Here is a 22773-nt window from a genome sequence, read left to right as displayed (position 1 = left end):
TGTTTGTCATTTGTGCCAAACATATTTTTCATAAACACACAAAACAATAGGACTCAAAGGATTCACTTCCTCATTTAAATGCAGTTGTCACTCACATAATGTTGCTGCATTTACGTGCCGTGCAAAGGTGTTTTAATAAAAATATTACTGTGTGCACTTCTCTCAGTTAAACATTTCCAGGAAGACTTAAATTGTGTTTATAGGTTTACTAGTCATATACATTAGTAATAAGTGACAAAGCATCTTAAAGGAACAGTTTACCAAACAAGAAAGTCTTATGACAGTAAATTCAACATTCATGTACCATCTTCTTTTCTGTTTCATAGACATGTTTGTAGACTTTTTTTTATTGGATGTGGAAAAGTAAAACATTCCAAAAATTACACATTTTCACCCCAATATGTATACAGTGACAAATAGTACAACACTGCAAAAAATGACTTTCTTACTTAGTATTTTTTTATTTTGTTTTCAGTAAAAATATCTAAAAAATCTTAAATATTTGCTTAAAACAAGCAAATTAGTGCTTAAAACAAGCAACAAAAAAATCCATCAATGGAGTAAGAAAAATTTTCTTGAATTAAGTGTTTATGAAAAAAGTAAATGTATTTCAAGAAAATTTTTGCTTACCCCATTAGCAGATTTTTTTGCTTGTTTTAAGCACAAATCCACTTAAATTTTATGGGTTTTGTCTAAAAACTACACTTATTTTCTTAGGTCATTTTGCTCACCAAGAAAATGCATCTTGATTTAAGAATATTTAAATATTGGTACTGAAAACAAGAGAAAAATACTGAGTAAGAAAGTCATTTTTTTGCAGTATAAACACATGAGCAATCCACTACACTGCAAAAAAATGACTTTCTTACTTAGTATTTTTGTCTTTTTTGCAGTACAAATATCTAAATATTCTTAAATCAAAATGCATTTTCTTGGTGAGCAAATTGACCTAAGAAAACAAGTGTAGTTTTTAGACGAAACCCATACAATTTAAGTGAATTTGTGCTTTAAACAAGCAAAAAAAATCTGCCAATGGGGTAAGCATAAAACCTTGAACATTTTTCTTAAACACTAAATTCAAGAAAAATTTGCTTACCCAATTGGCAGATTTTTTGCTTGTTTTATGCACAAAATCACTTACATTTGATATTATTGGTCTAAAATCTAGACTTATTTTCTTCGGTCGTTTTGCTCATCAAGAAAAAGCATCTTAATTTTAAGAATTTTTTGATATCCTTACCGAAAACAAGACAAAAATAATAAGTTTTTTTTCTTAAAAAATCATTTTTTGCTGTGTAGGACTGGGGGTTTTGGTAACATCGAGTTTTAGTAACTTCTGTATTTTTTCCATCGGGATACGGGATGAGACAGTACCCTCTATATCGGTATGGTTTGATCCTGATATGATACATTGAGGTCAGATGTAAGCTTTCCAACCATTGGTACATTTTTAAACAGGGACGATAACCTCATTCTTTGAATCTTATTTATTACAAGCTATTCATAAGGCTTTGAGTTGCATGTAAAAAATGCTTCCACTTCCTTGTAAATGCCGCAATATTTATAGAACGTCGACAATAAACTCAAAATCACAGAGATATATTTCGGTCAGTATCGCCCACTCCTACATGTGTTCAAATCGATTTACACCTTTTTCTCAGAAAACAGATACAGGTACAGGGCTGAAACGTCATGAGTCAACCCTGATGAAATGTTTAGTTTTCTATGAACTACTCCTTCATATAGAAACCCATGAATGTTTTTAACTAAACATTAAACAGACTTTCTTCAAAGAGCCGTCAGAAAGCAATAAACGGATATTTCACAGAGCAATCCAGGATGTTATAAAGAACAAGTGAGTGATTAAATATGAATCAGCATTGAAGAACAGATAAAAACAAATCCTTGTGGCCTTAGTTTAAGGTCTTTGTGTTTATGTGCTAATCTCTCCTAATCACAGACATGGCTAAAAAGACAAAGTATCTGTTTATCCTCTCTCTCTCTCTATATCTCTTCTCTTCACTTACTTGTTTTGTGTATTCATCTCTCAGTTTCTCTGTTTGAAGTTGTAACAAAAGCTGTGAGAAAGCACAGACTTCACACATTAGTCACTAGTTTCAATTCTCACTATTGTGACAAGTGCAAACATTTCTCGCACGAGTTTGTACAGTGGATTTGTGTGTGTGTATATAGTCCACAATCTCACAGTCATTACACGTTTAGCATTAGCGGTCAGCTGATTGTAATAATGCCATTTGTCCGTGTGTGTACTTGCGGTCTGGTGTATAAAGGATAATTTTAGTTACTTGTGGTAAAGGCATTAACTCCTTGCCCAGGTTAACAGGCCCAGAGCCAAACATGGCTGGTAGGGATGTTCTTTTCTCAGCCTGTTCAGTACACTGTGGCCTTATTTATTCTTGAAGGGCCAATTTAGGCAACTAGGAGGAAAGCATTAGTCAAGCGTTGGCTAGTGTAGGGCAACCTAGCATGCATGCAATATGTGAAATGAATAGTTAATTGAAAATACGATTTATTCACCTCAATGTTATCAAAGACGTATGTGACTTTATTTCTTTAGTTTAACACTGAGTATTAATTTTATAGAAAAATGCCATCATGTTAATTTCTTATATGGGGCTCAAAGTTGAACTTGTGGAGCTAAAAAAAACCCGCATACATCTATTATTAAAGTAATCCTAATGACTGCAGTGCCACCATGTTTAAATGTTTCACTCTGATCTGTTTGTTTACATTTTAATTTCACTAAAAACCCTTTTAAAAGGTCCTAATATGCACCATTTAGGTACAGATATGCATACATTCGATACTAATATGTACCTCTGAGGTCCTATGACCTCTTTAGGTGCAAAGATGTTTCGAAATGGTAATTCATATTTTGACTATTTTTTTGACAGTGTATGGTTCCCCTTATACTGTATATTAACCCAATGGAGTACTTTGTAGTATTTTAATGATGGATGTTTTGAAGTTTTGCTGTGTCAACCTCCGTGTAAGAAATGTAACTTGATGGCAATTTAATATAAAATGATACATTTGTGTTCAACTGAAGAAAGAAAGTCGTATTTTCAGTTTGTTCTTGAAAGGAAATGTACCAAGTTGCTTTACTTTGCAACTTTGTAAAGTTTGTAACTGACCCAGCTATGGGTTGAAACACCCCAAGGATGTTTTAAAATGTAATTAAGATGCTGGCCTATGCCGGGGTGTAAATTAACCCAGGAAATATTTATATTTTAACCCAACAATGGGTTAAAACAACCCAACATTTCGGGTTAAAACAACCTAGCATAGGCCAGCATCTTAGTTACATTTTAAAACATCCTTGGGGTATTTCAACCCATAGTTGGGTCAAATATGGCCAAACCCAACTGTTGGGTTATAACCCTATTATGGGTTGTTGTTACTCACCGATGAGTTAAACAATCAGGCATTTAGATAGAAATTAACCCAACTGTTGGGTTTGTCCATATTTGACCAAATTATGGGTTAAAACAACCCAACATTTTGTACAAACAAAGCGACCTATGCAGTTGATGTCCAGTGCCTTGCTTTCTGAACTCCCAGCTTCCGAGTCCTTGAACTGTTTTATATATAAAACTGATGTCGAAATTAAAAAGTTCCTACTCTTAGATAAGCCATGATTCTTTGCAACCAAAAACACATGTCTAGATTTGTTCATTATGGAAAAACTGTTGATTACAATTATTGATTCATTTATTTATTGAATTGGCAATTTCAGGGTCATACATTTGATAAGTAGGGGAAAACAAAGAATAATCGACGGACAACATAAGTGGCAAAATACAGCGGCTATAAATAAACTTTATAAGCGAGCGTATTAATAATGAAACATATAGAAGAGGGTGCTAAGTTCAGCCAATGTCGGCTGACTCACTTTACGGAGTTGAAAAACCCCCTAGGAGAAAAACCTCCCGAGCCTAGGAGTAAAAAAAGTCCTAGGAGGGAAAAAAACACTTTATATATGGTCGTTGATCAGGGATCGGCTGGGCATCACATTGTAGGATGGCCAGTAGATCAGTAGATCAGGTGTGTTAACCTCCACGGCAGCCGGAACTGAGTCTGTTTGTCTCATTGTCCTCGGGATCGGGACATTGACAGACAAGGAGAGAGAAACAAAATCCTTTTAGCGTAGGGACTGTTTGCATGTAAAGCAAGTGTCACACAGTGTTGTGGTTTAATATCTGCTCGGTTTCTGATATACAGGCTAGCTATTGCGGCATTAGTATATTACCCAGACGAGTTATGTGAATGCTTTGTTAAAGAGAAATGTCTAAAGTTTAAATTTAAAGTGATCGACTGTGTCTGATTCTTATTCTTACGTTATGGATGTGACAATTTTGAAATTTGCACTATGAAAAATGTTAAAAGAAATGTTGACATCTCATATATATATAAGTATGGTTTAAAATTTTGGGTAAAAACTTTCATTTTCATAATAATGTCATGGTTGACATTTGTTCTTGTAATAAACCTCCATGCATGATGCTTCAGAGATAGTGTGTTGTGTTATTTCTTCAAGTCGTGTCACTGTTTGAATTAGAAATGCTTGTGACTTTCATTCCTAGACGTTTCTACAAAAAAAATCCTCTTATTTTAAATTTCTGTTAAGACTAATATTTCCTTATTGTTCCAAAGGCATCATTTAAATTCTCGCTTCACCTGAAAGTCAACCCTGCCTATGTAGAGAATGGAGTCTTTGTAATTGTAAGAGTGTACACATTTTAAAAAAGGTGTGGTGCTGCTTATAATAACAATGTTGTTACAAGAACTTTATTTATTTATTCATTTAAAAGCCCTTGAGCTTCCTTATACGCGTACCGTTGTTGTGTACTCATCGGGAATTTCTTTTGTCTCCGCTTTTTAAAAGATAAACTTCCCCATGAAATTCTTTTAACGCAGCACATCATCGGATCTGTCTCATTCGCCTTTCACAACAGCTATCCTATTTCTGGAAATAAAGTCTCACTTCCTGATTAGCGTTTAGCAGCAAAACCCTCATATTTAACAGAAAGCTGTTACATAAACTTAAAAAAGATTTGTCTCAAAAAGTAGGTTATGGTCAGGTGACATCTCTCAATCCTAATTGGTTGTTTTCTCTTCAGTCTCTCCTGCAGCCGAGCGGATTCGTTTTATTTTGGGGGAAGATGACAGCGGCCCACCTCCACCTCAGCTCTTCACCGAACTGGACGAACTTCTTGCCGTCGACGGTCAAGAGATGGAGTGGACGGAAACAGCCAGGTGACGTGTGCATGCTTTAAAGCTACACAAGCTCGCATGTGTCAGCAAACGTAGTGGTGCCCAAAGTGGAAAATGCACTTGTGCACATTTGAAGAGGAAGACGTCTCTTTCTCGCCTCTTAAACGACAAAAGCACATCATTTAAAGGTGCTCGTGAATTTAGCACACCACTTGACTCTTTACACACTTTTCACAATAAACCTTCTAGAAAGTGTAGCAGAAAATATAACTGATAAAATGTAAAAACAAAAGATATCTGAAGTATACATCTAGTGGAAATGTTATTTTACGTCACGTAATACTGTGATTTGAGATGAAGATAGACAGAACGGATGAAGTAAACTATTAGAATGAGTCAGCAGACGACAAGAGAGACAAAGCAGCATTCATTTGCTACAAATAGATTTTATTTCCTTTATGTATTGAGTTGCTGGTTAACTACAGGTCTTTCCTGCAAAATACAAAACGACATGTCTAACGCACATATGCACTTACTTATACCAAGATAAACCAAATAATGGTTACATTATAACATGCACGACTTAAAATTATTTGACTACCTGTCTATTTGTGTTTTAATCGTTTGACTGTTTTGAACAGAAATTATCATGTCAAATTTAATTAATGTTTTATACCCAAATTTGAGGTGGCACATTCAACTTCTTAGAAGTCAGAAATGATTCAATGATATTCTTGTAAAATAGTCAATTCATATATTAGCATTTTAGCATTAGAAGTACTACTATGACTAAAGATTGTACACAAACCGATGGATTAAACATTACAGAAACATTAAACATAATTTTGCTAATCAACAATTCTGTTAGTTTAGGGCAGCTGTGGCACAAACCTTACATTGGGTGATGGTCTAATAAATGTTTTAATAAATAATTAAACCCACATGTAAATTCTGCATTGAGATTTTTATTTGATCAGAGCAATTCAAACCCGAAATGCAAACTGCATGCAAAGCATGTTTTGTGGCTTTTGCAGTCACCTCAACGTCTCCTGTTACAAAATGTGCCAACGCGCCTAACCAAACCACACAAAATGCAAACTGGATTGCAGTGAGCTGTAGACCAGAAATACGCTTGTTCAATGTGGAAGTTAAACAAATCAGATATTGACTTTCAAAATCACTTATTGCGAAAAATGAACATTCTGTCATCATTTACTTACTCTCAAGTTGTTACAAACCTGTATACATTTCCTTGTTATGCTAATATACAAATGACGATATTTGGGGCACCATTGACTTCCTTAGTATTATTTTTCCTACTGTGGAAGTCAGTGGTGCCCCAGATCTGCTTTTTTACAAATGTATACAGGTTTGAAACAACTTGAAGGTAACTGATGACAGAATTTTCTTTTTTTAATAGTCTTATAATTATCATCACTTGTGGGTTATCTCAGCAAATGAAGAGGTCAGCAGCAAAATGTTTTCTTGTAAATTAGCTTTTTTTATCAGACTCTCAATGGATTCTGAAAAAAAAACAGTATTTCTAAATGATCCGAGGCCAGGATTAAGCAAATTTGAAGTGAAAGTATTTGATAAAAATATAATATGTGCTAAGAACATTCAGTCAATAATCTCATTTTTGATGTTTGGCGGCTTTTGCATCTGAGCTCCTCAAATATTAATTTATGATATAAATGATGATTAGTGCAGTTATTACGATTAATTATAATTTCTAAAAGCAGAAGTGAAGATTAATTTGATTAGTTTTTGAATCTTGTTTTATATAGTTTAAATGCTGCACGTGTATTTGCATTTCAAGAACGAATTTCCATACCACATGGATTAGGTTGAAATGAATGCACTTGTTAACAGAAGAGCCATTCATATGCGGTGTGTGCACGTGCGTGCGTGCGCGCATGTGTGTCTGTGCACAACCCAGAACAGACTTCCCAGAGTTTTCATGGGTAACCGGGTTCACCTGTGTCTCAGGTGACATATCAAAGCTGCAGGTTGCAGTATATGTCTGTTAGTATGTATCACTTTTGTCTCGGATATCAAACCCATGCTTGGCTAAACTCAACTCAACAGCCTTTCCACACAAAATTACAAAGCTCTAAAGAATATCTGTGCGTGTCCGTACGGAGGTCAGGTGTCGTTTCACTAAGACGGATGGCCATTTGATCGGACATGGGTAAGCTGATAACAGGACGAGCAGAGGTTTAAGAAGCTTAACTGAATGATTTTGATTCTTGTTTTACATTTAAAAGCTTTTAGCAGACAGAAAGTCAGAGCTTGTGTCTCTCTGTCTGTGGTTTTGTAATCAATTAAATTAATTTACTTATTTACATTTATGCATTTGGAAGATGCTGTTATCCAAAGCGAATCAAAGTGCATACAAGGTATACAATTGATCGGTATGTGTGTTTTCTGGGAATCGAACCGACGGCCTTTGCGCTGCTAACACAACACTTCAGCAACTGAGCTTCAGGAACTTTTATTTAACCATCATTGAAATAGCATGAATTTGTGCACTAGAGTAGTAATATTGTGTTTTCATTCACACATTCAATAAACCCCTTACATAAGTTGATACATGATATGTGTAACCATAATTGCATGTTTAAAAACATGGTAATACCACATGTTCAAAGTTTCCCAGTGGACATGTCCCGTGTCACAGGATGCTGTAAAACAAATGTGATTTCAGTGCATTTACTGTGTTTTATGTTTTATATCTCAGATGGATAAAGTTTGAGGAGAAGGTGGAGAAAGGTGGAGAACGCTGGAGTAAACCTCACGTTGCCACGCTTTCTCTCCACTCACTTTTTCAGCTGAAGAACTGCATTGAGAAGGGAACCATCATGCTGGATATGGAGGCCAACTCCCTCCAGCAGATCGTTGGTAAGAATGATGCTCTTAAAAATAAATGTTGTTTAATGAATTTACGCACTTTTGTGGCTTTTAGTCCATGCGTGTTACCTTTGAGGTCATCTAGATATGCTTGTGTGCTTATAAACTTGTGTAATTATAAACGATTAATCGCAACTAATCGTTCCAGCAGATCGTTGTAAGAATGACGCTCTTAAAAATAAATGTTGTTTAATGAATTTACGCACTTTTGTGGCTTTTAGTCCATGTGTTTTACCTTTGAGGTCATATAGATATGCTTGTGTACTTATAAACGATTAATCGCAACTAATGGTTCCAGCAGATCGTTGGTAAGAATGACGGTCTTAAAAATAAATGTTCTTTAATGAATTTACGCACTTTTGTTACTTTTGGTCAATGTGTGTTACCTTTGAGGTCATCGAGATATGCTTGTATGCTTATAAACTTGTGTAATTATAAACGATTAATCGCAACTAATTGTTCCAGCAGATCGTTGTAAGAATGACGCTCTTAAATATAAATGTTGTTTAATGAATTTATGCACTTTTGTGGCTTTTAGTACATGTGTGTTACCATGAGGTAATTTAGATATGCTCGTGTGCTTATAAACGTGTGTACTTATAAACAATTAATCGCAACAAATCGTTCCAGCAGATCGTTGCTAAGAATGACGCTCTTAAATATAAATGATGTTTAATGAATGTACGCACTTTTGTGGCTTTTAGTCCATGCGTGTTACCTTTGAGGTCATCTAAATCTGCTCGTGTGCTTATAAACTTGTGTACTTTTAAACGATTAATCGCAACTAATCGTTCCAGCAGATCGTTGTAAGAATGATGCTCTTAAAAATAAATGTTGTTTAATGAAGTTACGCAATTTTGTGGCTTTTAGTCCATGTGTGTTACCTTTGAGGTCATCTAAATCTGCTCGTGTGCTTATAAACTCGATAAACGATTAATTGCAACTAATCGTTTGCAGAATAAACGTTTTTGTTTACATCATATATGTGTGTGTACTGTGTATAATAATTATGCATATATAAATACACACACATGCATGTACTGTATATTTAAAAAAAATCTGCAAACGATTAGTTGCGATTAATCGTTATGCAGCCCTATTATAAAATATGACAAAATAATCTCATTTTAATTTTAAATCACTCTTATGGGAAAGCGGGCCACAAATATTTCATAATTTGTCTGATAAGAACATTCTTTTCTTCTAAAGGAGCTCGCATAGCTAGCAAGAAACAAAGTGCTGTATCGTACCATGTGTGTATCATCAATAGCTCGAGCTTAGTCAGGTAGAGTCTACTTTCAGAAGCAAAATATGCGTTAGCTGCCCATGTTAACCGTTAACAATTTGTGACAAATTTGATGTTATTTAACGTTACACAATGTGAGTGGCGCAATTTAGATACATGGCATGACGCAGCACTTCTCGCCCGGTGTGCAACCTATTTAAAGCGATACACCAGCCGAATATCAAAATTACCCCATGATGTACTCACCCTTAAGCAATCTGAAATACATCCATCATCTTTCAGACAAGCACCTTTGGAGTTATTTTAGGGAATGTCCTTGCTCTTATAAGCTTTATAATGGTAGAAAACAGGGATTAGGGAACAACTTTAAACTTGCAAACAAAAATGTGCATTCATCCTTCACAGAAGTAATCCACACGACTTCAAGGGTTTAATAAATGTCTTTTGGAGGTAATCAATGCGAAATTGTAAGAAAAAAATCCTTATTTTAAACTATACTAACTAGCTTTCGCTAATGGCACCATCTTGGACATCTTGGACACGATTCACCTGCGTGTGACTATGTTCACACTGTTTTGGTGCAAATCAGTTTAGAATGGGATGTGTGAATGGCAAAAAAATGAATATGTGGTTCCTATTTAAATTGCATTTTTTGGAAATCCATTTTAGTTTTGAACGCTCTGGTCAGATTTGGCATAGCTTTTTATTTTGTAACATTCTGACACCACATTAAATGTAAACACATCAGAAATTGTTGCGCAGAAGCAAGGCTGCGGTGTTGCTGTCGATGTGCCAGATTTGCACTGACATTGATGCAAATAGTCTAATAGTAGCAAGTAGCAACTTGTGTTGACGGCTGTGATGTAACTAAAGATTATTGGCTATTTTAAAATAAGACACAAGTCCTTTGATATGTCATGACCCAGTTATACTTCAGAGCTTGAGCATTTCATGGGGTCTTATGAGCACCAATTCATAAATTGAACTTGACAATTATAAGTTCTTTGTAAAGCCTAAAAAGCTCCCACAATATCAGACCCTGTTTGTTTCTGAGAGGCCGAATATATGATGAGCGTGAGATCTTTGTTTTTCTTTCAGAGATGATCACGGAGAATCAGATCGAGAGCGGGCAGCTGAAGGCTGATCTGAAGGAGACGGTCATGTACACTTTGTTACGAAAGCATCGGCATCAGACCAAAAAGTCCAACCTGCGGTCTCTGGCTGAGATTGGGAAGAGCGTGTCCAGTGCCAGTCGCCTATTCAGCAATCCGGAGAACGGTAACACAGAGGCATTTCAAAACTTTTGCTTACACCGTATCCCTTTTCACATCTCTCCTCTTGGTTTCATCATCGGCACTTATCTGCTCAATCTCACTCTCTCTTTCTTCCTCTGAGGCTCTTTTCTTCTTTTTCTCTAAGGTTGCATTCATACAATGTTGTCAAACTGTTTTTAAAGAATGAATGCTTTTAGAGATGCGTTTCTGAGAACTACTCTACGCTACTTTCTTAAGTAAACATAACGACAATCTCAGCATTTTTCTTTCATTGTTTTGGAGGAACAGAAAGTACAGATAATATTGACTTAACTATTATATTATTAGCATGACAGTAATGTGATGTTTTCAAAACAATGAAGCTTTTCCAGCACTACTACTTTTATAGCTTTTAACTTGATCATTTAAAGTGGACAGTTTTATTAGTTTCATATTTGTACTCATTGTACACGTATCGAAGTTTAATGCTGCCATTAATGCTTAATATACACTCTTAAGAGTAAAGGAGCTTCACAATGCCAAGGAAGAACCATTTTGGGATGAATGGTTCTTTGAGGAACCAAAAATTGTTATTTTATGGCATCGCTGTCAAGAACCTTTTAAAGTCACAATGAAACTTAAATTTTATTTGGAATATTGTGCTATTTTTTTGCATATGACTTATCTTTAAGCTTTATTATTTTTGAAAAATTCATGTGGCCCTTATCTTTGATTATCTTTAATCAAAAACACAAAAATCCCAAATCTACTCGATCTACAACGATCTCTTTTTACTTCTAGTCATGGGGTATGGCAGGTGGGCGGGGCCTGGAAAAAGATTGTAGGGATAAGCAAATAGCAACATGACCCAACTTCCAACGATTCAATCAATTCTCGATGGACGAATTCAAGTCCCACCCTACCTTTTTCCCATTTTAGACGCCATTTTACTCGTATATACGTCACGCTACTTACTGTGCGTTCACACCAGACGCGGAAGAGGCGGCAAAAACACGCTATTTGCGCATAGTTGGGCGCTTGCACATTTTTGAATTTACTCGCTTCTAGTCCTTCGAGACATTCACGCATAAATTTGCATCATGGGAGGGGCTTATATAGCTCAAATTGAGAAAACGTAACAGATTACTCGACCTCCTCACTCACTTTCTTCCAAACAAGATCCTTTTAATTCCTGTAAACGTAAGAAGATGTCTCGTATAGCGATGATGATTGTCCTCCATTGTTGTTTTGTTTTTCTGCCTCTGCTCGCTTCCTGTAATCATGTCACTGCTAGAGCAAGTTCCTGATTGATTAACGCAGCTTGAAAATCCGCCAAAATTAAGATTTTTCAACTCGCGTGGATCACGTGTCAACCCTCAATGTGCACGTTCCGCGGCGTCCGTGCTCACAGCGCTGAAGAATGCCTATTCGCGTCTTTGCATTGACTAATGCTACGTACACACCAAATGCGGGGCATCGTGTTACTCATTCTAGATTACTTGCAGGATTTGCAAATTTTTCGCTAGAGTTAAATATTTTCAACTTGGGCGAAGATGCGCCACCCATATCGCGTCATCCGCATGGCCCCACGCAAGGACGCGTCTGATCACGTCTTTGCATTGACTTTGTATGTAATCTACTCGCGCTAATCGTTGAACTCGCGTCTGGTGTGAACCCACAGTTATGCTACGTACACACCAAATGCGGGACATCGCGTTACTTGCTCTAGATTACTCGCAGGGTTTAACTTCGTGTCATGAGAATTTTTCCCTCGGGTTGAATATTTTCAACTTGGGCGAAGACACGTTTGAGACGAATAGCGCGTGTTTTCACAGCAAACTTGCCGCCCATATCGCGTCATTCGCATCACCCCTCGCGAGGACGGCTCTGATCGCGTCTTTGCATTGACTTTGTATGTAATCTACTTGCGCAAATCGTTGAAATCGCGTTTGGTGTGAACCCACAGTTAGTCGTAATACGTAATCGCTACTTCCGTTTCATTGTGACTTGAAGCACCTTTATGTTTAGGTGTGTGACTTAGTTTTGTCTTGTCAAATTTTTTCATAATCATCAAACTGTATTTAATTTCCTCATACATCCATAAAGAAAGTGCTGATTTAATGATTTTCATTTAAAACTCATGGTGAACCTTAAAGCAATGCTGTGATCCAGAATCAATTTTCCAGCTCTGACGCTTTAATTTCTCACTTTTTTCCTGTTTCTTGTTTTTCCCACTTGTCTTGAATGACACGCATGCGCTCTGTTTCTTTCTCTTTCTTTTCTCTGTGTGTTTGTATGTGAAGCGCGCGGTTCTATCGATCAATCTGTGCCTTGCTTTACCACCTTTGAACTCGACGAACAAACTGAGATGCTGAGAAGGCACAGCACAGGACTTTTCTGTAAGTCTGTAGCTGAAGATTAAGACTGATTCAGGTTTAATCCAATGCAGATTTGCCGATTAAATGTTTTATTCAGTCCTCTGTAAGTTTATTAATTATTGTATATACACTTTACATAAAAAAGGTGTAATATTAAAGGAATAGTCTACTCATTTTCAATATTAAAATATGTTATTACCTTAACTAAGAATTGTTGATGCATCCCTCTATCGTCTGTGTGCGTGCGCGTGGGCGCTGGAGCGCGCTGCGATGCTTTGATGGCATTTGGCTTGGCCCCATTCATTCAATTGTACCATTTAGAGATAAAGTTAGAAGTGACCAAACACATCAACGTTTTTCCTATTTAAGACGAGTAGTTATACGAGCAAGTTTGGTGGTACAAAATAAAACGTAGTGCTTTTCTAAGCGGATTTAAAAGAGGAACTATATTTTATGGCGTAATAGCACTTTTGGGAGTACTTGGACTCGGCGCAGTAACACCCTCCCTCTCCCATTATGAGAGTGAGAAGGGGAGCGGACTTTTCAGGCGAGTCGAAGTACTCCTAAAAGTGCTATTACGCCATAAAATATAGTTCCTCTTTTAAATCCGCTTAGAAAAGCGCTACGTTTTATTTTGTTCCACCAAACTTGCTCGTATAACTACTCGTCTTAAATAGGAAAAACGTTGATGTGTTTGGTCACTTCTAACTTTATCTCTAAATGGTACAATTGAATGAATGGGGCTAAGCTAAATGCTATCAAAGCGTCGCAGCGCGCTCCAGCGCTTACGTGCACGCACACAGATGATAGAGGGATGTATCAACAATTCTTAGTTAAGGGAAGGTTATAACATATTTTAATATTGAAAATGAGTAGACTATTCCTTTAAGTGTTATATTTGTCAATGTAAGTTGACACGTATTTGTCTTTCTAATGAGACCCCTAGGGGCACACAACCCCCCCTTCATTACAAATACAAAACATCCATATGATGTATACACTGTTTTTAGTTTTTTACACAGTATGCATTCAACACCACACTTCACTATAGTTTTTCTCTATGGTCTCTTCTCATTGATCCTGACTGTTCAAAGTTTTCAGAGATCTCACTGTAGATAATGGCATTCAGAAAACACATTGAGCTATATGGGAAAAACCTGAATGTTTCTCTGACCTCATCATGTTTCCTTACACGTTTGTTTAAATCAGCAGATCAATTCTTAACTTTTGACCCTGTTTGACCTGTACAGGTAGCCCAACCACAGCCCATCGTAACCTGACCTCCAACAGCCTGGTTGATCTCTCAGACAAACCTGAGAAGGATCAGGTACTGTGTTTGTTTGTGTGTGTGCGTGCGTGTGTGTGTCTGTAGCTCAATTGATAAAGCATTAGCAATAAATTTTAATTAATTTCATGGCTCACAAGATGTTACAGGCCATAACAATATCAGTTTTTCTGTAAACTATCTTGTATAATTATCTAATCAACCAATCACATGGCAGTTGCTTCAATGCATTTAGGGATGTGATCCTGGTCATTTTCACTTTAGGCCCCTTAGTGCCAATTGGGCATCGTTTAAATGCCTCGGCCTACCTGAGCATTGTTTCTGACCATGTCCATCCCTTTATGACCACCATGTACACATCCTCTGATGGCTTCTTCCTGCACCATGTCACAAAACTCGAATCATTTCAAATTAGTTTCTTGAACATGACAATAAGTTCACTGTACTAAAATGGCCCCCACAGTCACCAGATCTCAACCCAATAGAGCATCTTTAGGATGTGGTGGAACGGGAGCTTCGTGCCCTGGATGTGCATACCACAAATCAACTGCAAGATGCTATCAATATGGGACAACATTTCTAAAAAGGCTTGTAGAATTAAGGAAGTTCTGAAAACAAAAGGGGGTCAAACACAGTATTAGTATGGTGTTCCTAATAATCCTTTAGGTGAGTGTATAAAAATATATATAAATAGTTGATAAAAATCACAAATAAATAATGACTTTGGACATCAAATGTACTTGCAATCACCTATATACAGATAAATGTATAGCTTGAATGCACTGTCATTGCACAGCTCGGTAGCTCCAGTGTATTTCTAGAACAAATAAGATGGTTTTTCGCATACAGTAGCTTGTACTGTATTTGAGCCGTTGGCTCACTTTAAGCCCAAGGACAAAAATAGCTGCAGTCGCTTGCGTCAATATTTGGAGAGTGATGTAGTGTGGAACATTTTCTCTGGCTGTGTGTTTTTTTCACGGCTGTATAAAAGACACAGATAACCTGAGATGAAAATCACTCGGACCGCAAACATGTCAGTTAAACATTACAAACAAGCCCACACGACTGCTTTGAAAATCATTTAAAGTCATTTCAGAGAATTGTTTAAACACATTATAAATGTTAGAAATTATAAGTGAGTTATAAGTTATAAGTGAACTATGTAAAGAATTGTGGAGCTCCACATTTCTGTGTTCAGGATTATTTGGGCTCGATGACACACTGGATCCACAGAGCTTGGCCCCGCCCCTAACACAATCTATAGCATCCATTCAGGTTGCAGCGTTATTAAAAGTTAAGAGAGATGGCAGGTGTGGTTTTATCTCACAGTGGACACACCCCCAGCCTCTGAGAGCAGTGAATCCTGCCTGTTTTTTCAAGATTTTGATAACTTATTTTATTTAAACTGGGCCGAAGCTGAGATCGTTCACCACTAACCTCCACTAACACAATAATTTACAATGACAATGATAAATTCAAATACAAAACTACCGAAAACACACAAACTTGTGACTCTTTTATTGAATACATACAACATACTCTGCACTGAGCTAACGTAGATCCTAACTCTGCATGCGTAATATGACACGTTATTTAAAAATTTACAAAATTTTGCCCAAGTCTTTTATATGGGATTTTCATACAATGTTATATATTTATTACACAAAAAATTTAACCTGCAATATGCGCTTTAATAGAAAAGTATGCAATGCGCTAGTTTATAAACAAATAAAAGAGAAAGAGAAATCAAAGATCATAAGATCATCCACCAAGTGCACGACTACGATAACATCATACGTCACGTCTTTATGGGATGTGTTTGAAAGCACAAACAGAATCCAGAGATTCATTGCAGTGTGAATGAAACAAAATCAAACGATCCCCGGACAAATCCTGTACGCACTTTCTGCGTATTTTCCGTTATTTGTGTGTCATAAGGTCTTATGTTGGAATAAGTTGAAATAATGTTTAAAATGTCAGTACATTAGCATATAGATGACCATAAAGCTAACGCACATAAACTAATAGCCAAAAATTTATATTTTATTTAATAAGGTAGTTTGAGTCTGATATTAAATGTGTTCTCAGCTAGTGACACCACAGACAAATTTTATTAACCACCCAGCCAAATTTGAACGATTTAATAAACCACCAAATAAATAAAATAATTTATCAAGATCTTGGAAAAACAAGCAGGATTCTTTGCTCTTATGCTGCGTACACACCAAACGCGAAGCATCACACTCTTCGTCTAGATTACTCGTGGGATTTAACTTCACGTCATGCCAATTTTTCGCTTGAGTTGATTATTTCCAACTTGCGCAAAATGCATTTGAGGCAAATAGCGCAAGTTTTCACGGTAACCACAAATTTTTCGTTATTCTCATCTCCCTGCGCGAGTTTGAGTCTATTTGCTTTTTTTGAATTGACTTTATATGTATCCCACTCGCGCAAATCATTGAATTTGTTTCCATTAAATACAGGGGGCGTGTACGCTATCTGCGCTGAAACCACACCCACTCGCGGGAAAGCTGCCGTCCATCTTAACTTTCAAAAAAACGGTACAACCTGAATGGATACTCGCGATTGTGTTAGGGGCGGGGACATGCTCAGTGGCTCCAGTGCGTCATCAAGTCACTGTTTTAGCCTCGCCCAAATAATCCTGGATTATTGCTTTGAAATCTTTGTCAGACCATATTGAGAATTTTTGTCTACAATCTAACCAATAAAAAAGACAGATGCTTTTCTGTTGATTTTCTTAATCATTGCTCTTTTTCTCTCTCCAGTTGAATAATAAGTTCATGAAGAAAATTCCTCGGGACGCGGAGGCATCGAATGTGTTGGTCGGTGAGGTGGATTTCTTGGACGCCCCATTCGTGGCATTCGTTCGTCTTCAGCAGGCCCTCATGTTAGGAGGTCTCACTGAGGTTCCTGTTCCCACACGGTAACCAACGGTGCACCATAACCAAAAATGTTTTTAAATGCAATTCAGAAACTCTCTCACATAGTAACAAAAATAGTTAAATGTGTTTTTTACAGATTCCTGTTTGTTCTCCTGGGACCCAAAGGAAAAGCCAAATCGTACCATGAAATCGGTCGAGCCATCGCCACGCTTATGTCTGATGAGGTGTGTGTGTTTAATATAGTCTTTGTGTTCCCACACCTCTGATCTGTGTGCTCAACGCTCTGCGGTTTTGGTTATCTGCAGGTGTTTCATGATATTGCGTACAAAGCTAAAGATCGTGGTGACCTGCTGGCAGGAATAGAGGAGTTTTTGGATGAAGTAATTGTTCTGCCTCCAGGAGAATGGGACCCGGATATCAGGATCGAACCTCCTAAATCTATTCCCTCTGCAGATAAACGGTATTTAACCACTAAAGACTTTATTATCTTTAATTTGGTGAACTACATTTGACCGACCAATAAAATGAACGGTTAACACAGTATTGTAATTGTGTGTCTTTGTGTGTTTGTAGTAAAAACATCCAGGTGAATGGAAGTACACCACATGGCGCAGGAGCCGGGGACAGTGGAGGCCATGGGGCTGGCGATGAACTTAAAATGACTGGCAAGTGAGTACTGAAAGGTTCACATCTAAACAAACACAATGTACAATGTAAGATGTTGTCAGACCTGTGGCCTAGCGGTTTAGCACATAGATGCTACAATTGGTGATGTGCTGGATGTTTGTGCTTTTTGAAGACATGACAGCATTTTAATATAAAATTATTTGTTTGTGTTTAACTGAAGAAATAAAGTCACATTCATCTGTTAATAAATGTTTAGAGAATATAAAGCTTTTCTAGTGAACTGTTGCTTTAATTGCTGTTGGTAAAAGCGTAAGTTAATATTTTAAAGGTGCATTGTGTAACTTTTAGAAGATCTCTTGACAGAAATGCAATATAATATACATAACTATATTATCAGTGGTGTATAAAGACCTTACATAAAAATAAATAACATAATACAGAACTGTATTGTTTTTATCACCTTATGCTGCGTTCACACCAGCCATGGTAGAGGCGTCAAGCGCGAGTGATTTCAATGTTAAGTCAATAAGTCGTTGACACGCGTCTGGAGGTCTTGCGATGCGAATGAGGCGTTTAGTGCGGCACGGTAGACACGATTCCGCTTCACTCGCGCGAACTCACGAATTAAGCATTGCTGCGGGAAACGTTTAAGTTGAAAAATCTGAACTTTGGGGGAAAAACGCGCCACGTTAACCAATCAGGAGCTTGCTGTAGTAGTGACTAGAGGAAGTGAGCGAATTCGATGACTAGAATTTCACGCACGAATGAAGCGAGTACACTCAAAATGTTCAAGCGTCCAATTAGGTAGACGCCTCAAACGCGTCTGGCGTGAACCCACAGTTAGAATGAGCCGTTTTTATCTGCATACGCCGCGGGTCCCCTTACATGGAAGTCGCCATTTTGCGCTGCCATATTTCTACAGTAGCCCTAAATGGACAAACTGCTCTATAGAGCTTGTTTTTTCACTACGTTGTCTCAGACGATGCACCGTTTGTCCTGTGGCGGCTACCGTAGCTTAACTATGCGTTTCGAAAGGGAGGGGTAAGCTGTGGACTGAGACGTTATTTTTTTTACATTGAATCTCACCGCTAGATGCCACAAAATATTTACACAGTGGACCTTTAAAGCTGCTTTAACTTCTGTTTTCTTGTTTTATTACAGGTTCTGTGGAGGTCTCGTTCTGGACGTCAAAAGGAAACTCCCGTTTTTCGCAAGTGACTTCTACGATGCTCTGAACATTCAGTCTCTGTCCGCCATCTTGTTCATTTATCTGGGGACCGTTACTAACGCCATCACTTTTGGAGGACTGCTGGGAGACGCTACGGAAAACATGCAGGTTAAACCGTTCATTAAGTTATCAGTCCTGTATTTGACCGTGTTAACATAGTGTGCTTTGTACCAAAATACTTGGGGCTGTACCAAAATACAGTTGGGCTTAGCAAATGTAAGCTTATTTTGAAGCTTACATTGTATGTACAATCCAGGTATTTAAAAGCCACATCTAACTCTCGTGTGTATGTCCAAATGAATGGGATTGTCCCGCTTTTTTTAATAGTCACAGACTTGAACCATGAATTGCCAGTTGTTAGTTAGTGACAGGTGCAATTGGGTTTGGCACATTCTCAGTCTAGAGAGCATTTGATTGGATAAAAATCTGTGTTGTTCAAGATGAGTCATCAAATTGATCTGTTGCACGTTAGCATTTGAGCCGTGTAATACTGAAAGACAGGAATACGTGTTTTTTTTCCAGAATAAGCATGTGTGTGTATATATAGTCACAGGATTGTGCCGACACATGCAGTGACTGCAATATATTTAGCAGTTTATTTATATGGGTAGGCTAAGAAGGATCAGCTAAAAAAAACTCAGATTACACTCACAAATATCACACAAGTACACTTGTGAAATCCCTCTAAGCAAGGGAAGCCCTTTTTGTGACATTTGCCTTTACTTTTAAACCCGTGTCAAATGAAAATTGTCTCATAGACGGATGTTAAAACTGGGAAATTGATTATTTATGGGATTTTTTTATTTAGGGATATTGCTTTAGCAAGCAACACAGAGTAAAAGAAAGCTTCAGTAGTTTGTATTGGAAACAGAAGTTTGTCTAAATAAGCAGTTTTAGTTCTGAGATGTCAGGTGTGCTCTTTAAAAAATAGCTGACGTTGGTCGAATCGCTCGAGTTTACTAGGCAAGCGTTTAAATAGATTACTTTGGTTTTCTTTTCTACGGTCACTCCCCTGTATTTTATTAAATCTCTCTCTGTATCTCTCCACAGGGTGTTTTGGAGAGTTTTGTCGGTACGGCGTTAACTGGTGTCGTCTTCTGTCTGTTAGCTGGTCAACCCCTTACCATCCTGAGCAGTACTGGGCCCGTCCTCGTTTTTGAACGTCTGCTGTTTAACTTTAGCAAGTGGGTACAAAAACACATTCATACAGAAGTACAGTATTTAATAAAGCAATGAGCCATGAGAGACATGATTTTACCATGATTTTACCATAGTGGCTTACCATAGTTAAAGGGACACTCCACTTTTTTTGAAAATTGGCAAATTTTCAAAAAAATCAGCTCCCCTAGAATTAAACATTTGAGTTTTACCATTTTGGAACCATTTAGCCGATCTCCGGGTCTGGCGGTACCACTTTTAGCATAGCTTAGCATAATCCATTGAATCTGATTAGACCATTAGCATCGTGCTCAAAAATGACCAAAGATTTTCAATATTTTTCTTATTTACAACTTCTGTAGTTACGTCGTGTACTAAGACAGGCAGAAAATAAAAGTTTGCGATTTTTAGTACGGCAGCAAAGTCCTTGATTATTACGCCAGAATGAAAGTATAGCTTCTAGCAATATAGGCCTAGAAAATCAAAAACTTAAAATTTTCCGTCTGTCTTAATACACGATGTACTTACAGAATAGTCAAATTTTTTAAATAGGAAAAATATCGAAACTCTTTGATTATTTACAAGCATATTCTGTGTTTTACGTCAAGACCGGTCAGCATCTAGAAATGATAAAAGCTAAACTACTGTATCACTTTGATAAAGGTCTGGTTTTATAGGAGCTTAATTTTTTTCATTTATGTGTCACGTTACTCTAGAACAAATCAAGCAACATTACTGGGAACAAAATGTTCAGAGTTATCTTGGATTAAGATACTTCTTATTGTTTGCTGTTTTACGGCAAGGTCCAGTAGTCCTGTATGCATGTCAATATGTGAATCTCTCTCTCTCTCTTTCTCTTTCACGGTTCATGTTTCTCTGTTTATGTTCCATTATGAATAATTGAGTCAGATTTCATGTCTCCGTCTGCTAGACTTTATCAGGTTCAGGGTTTCCAGCTAAAATGCTGAGTCATATTTACAGAATTGTGATAGCGAGAAGTAGGGGTGGGCGGTATGACTTTTCACTTTTAATTACATTTTTTGTGAGAAATTGGTATCGACTTTTTTATATATGGAATTAGTTATTACCAAGGCGCTCGATGTTTATATGAAAATCCATTTCACAGAGTCATTTTATTTCATGGTAAATGTATATTTCATGGTATATATGAAGAGTTTGGCTTCAAAACGCAATAAATCCACTTTGACTAATTTCGGTAAAAAACGAAGAAAGTCTATACCAAGAAAGTGACAAGATGAAAACCACTATTTTCTGTTACAAACTTTCACATAGCATCTTTAGGTTATTAAAACATAAAAAATTCAAATCCATAATTTAATTTTCAAAGATTTATTATAAAAACGTTTTCTTTTTTCCAGAAAATGCAATAAATCCATGACAAGTTTTTTTTTTCAAAATGCTATAAATCTATTGAATAAATATATAAATGCGCATTCATCTTTGACTAGTGGTATACACTGATAAAAAATAAACATTAATGGCATTAATCAAAACACTTACTGTGTCATATTAAGAACACTGTCAATGCTGCTTTCATCTTTGGGGCGTCGTCACTAAACCTTTTTGACAGCAATCAGCTGTAAAATGTTTTGGTCCTGCTCGATTTTCATTGACTTCGAGTAAAATAAAGGAAAGTTTTTCATAAAATCTGCTGGAGCCAATGTGTTAGCATGGCAGAAGCTTGAAACTGTCGCAAGAACAAGCAACAGACGGCATTTTTTTGCTCCCGAGTGCCTCTCGCATAAATTATTAGATTTTAATGGCTTACGTTTCTTCCCCGTCACAGAAAACCAAGACAGGTTTATCAAAGTATTATTTTGTTTTTGTTTGTTTGTTGATCATGAAGTACAAAGTAGATGAGGAAAACTAGGATTCTGTGTGTATTCTGTTCAACGTGCCGTCATTGTTTACAATGCGTGTAATGGTGCGCTGTGATTGGTCAAGCGGATTTATTGCATTCTGCAGAGAAGGAGGACTGGCGTTTATTGCGTTTTGGGGAAAAAAGGGAGAAAAGATGACAGAATAACACGGCGGATATTGGATTTTGCGTAAAATTAAGAATTTACATTTTAGTACTGACCTGAAACAATACTGATTTTGGCGGTAACAAATTTTTTATTAAAAGCGTTTATAGCGTTTTGGACCCAAACTCTTCATATTTTCTGTTAAATTTTCACTTTTATGCCTTTTGATTGCTTTTCAAACTGAATTCTATTACGCTGCCTATAAAGGCTGTCCGAATGCGTTTCGTTTTATTTTTATCATCTCATTGGTTGATTGCTTTACTCCTTAATTGTGATTTGCTGATTGTTTCTCATGTCACTTTCAGGGATAACGAGTTTGACTATCTGGAGTTTCGCTTGTGGATCGGCCTGTGGTCGGGGTTCATGTGTCTGGTCCTGGTGGCCACAGATGCCAGTTTTCTAGTGCAGTACTTCACGCGCTTCACAGAGGAAGGATTTTCTGCTCTCATCAGCTTCATCTTCATCTATGACGCTTTCAAGAAAATGCTCAAACTGGCACACTACC

The 22773-nt window shown here is 37.0% G+C and overlaps 1 protein-coding gene across 6 annotated transcripts in view; it reads left to right on the top strand.

The window, feature by feature from the left end:
• slc4a4b (solute carrier family 4 member 4b) overlaps positions 1-22773 on the top strand; it is a 51384-nt gene that overhangs the window by 14698 nt on the left and 13913 nt on the right. For 4 of the 6 annotated variants that reach the window (XM_073871496.1, XM_073871500.1, XM_073871498.1 and 1 more), the window contains exons 4-15: positions 5142-5277; positions 7976-8136; positions 10490-10669; positions 12948-13043; positions 14273-14349; positions 17094-17251; positions 17347-17434; positions 17516-17670; positions 17784-17879; positions 18999-19173; positions 20116-20249; positions 22574-22773. The exon at positions 22574-22773 is cut by the window's right edge and continues 69 nt beyond it. In XM_073871496.1, coding sequence (XP_073727597.1) covers positions 5142-5277; positions 7976-8136; positions 10490-10669; positions 12948-13043; positions 14273-14349; positions 17094-17251; positions 17347-17434; positions 17516-17670; positions 17784-17879; positions 18999-19173; positions 20116-20249; positions 22574-22773 — 1656 coding nt within the window. The remainder of the gene's footprint in view (positions 1-5141; positions 5278-7975; positions 8137-10489; positions 10670-12947; positions 13044-14272; positions 14350-17093; positions 17252-17346; positions 17435-17515; positions 17671-17783; positions 17880-18998; positions 19174-20115; positions 20250-22573) is intronic. The other 2 variants (XM_073871499.1, XM_073871501.1) reach the window with 1 other exon arrangement.

Source organism: Misgurnus anguillicaudatus, chromosome 9, assembly GCF_027580225.2.
Source record: "Misgurnus anguillicaudatus chromosome 9, ASM2758022v2, whole genome shotgun sequence".
In the NCBI taxonomy this organism is placed as follows: domain Eukaryota; kingdom Metazoa; phylum Chordata; class Actinopteri; order Cypriniformes; family Cobitidae; genus Misgurnus; species Misgurnus anguillicaudatus.
This window is presented reverse-complemented; position numbering and strand designations above follow the sequence as displayed.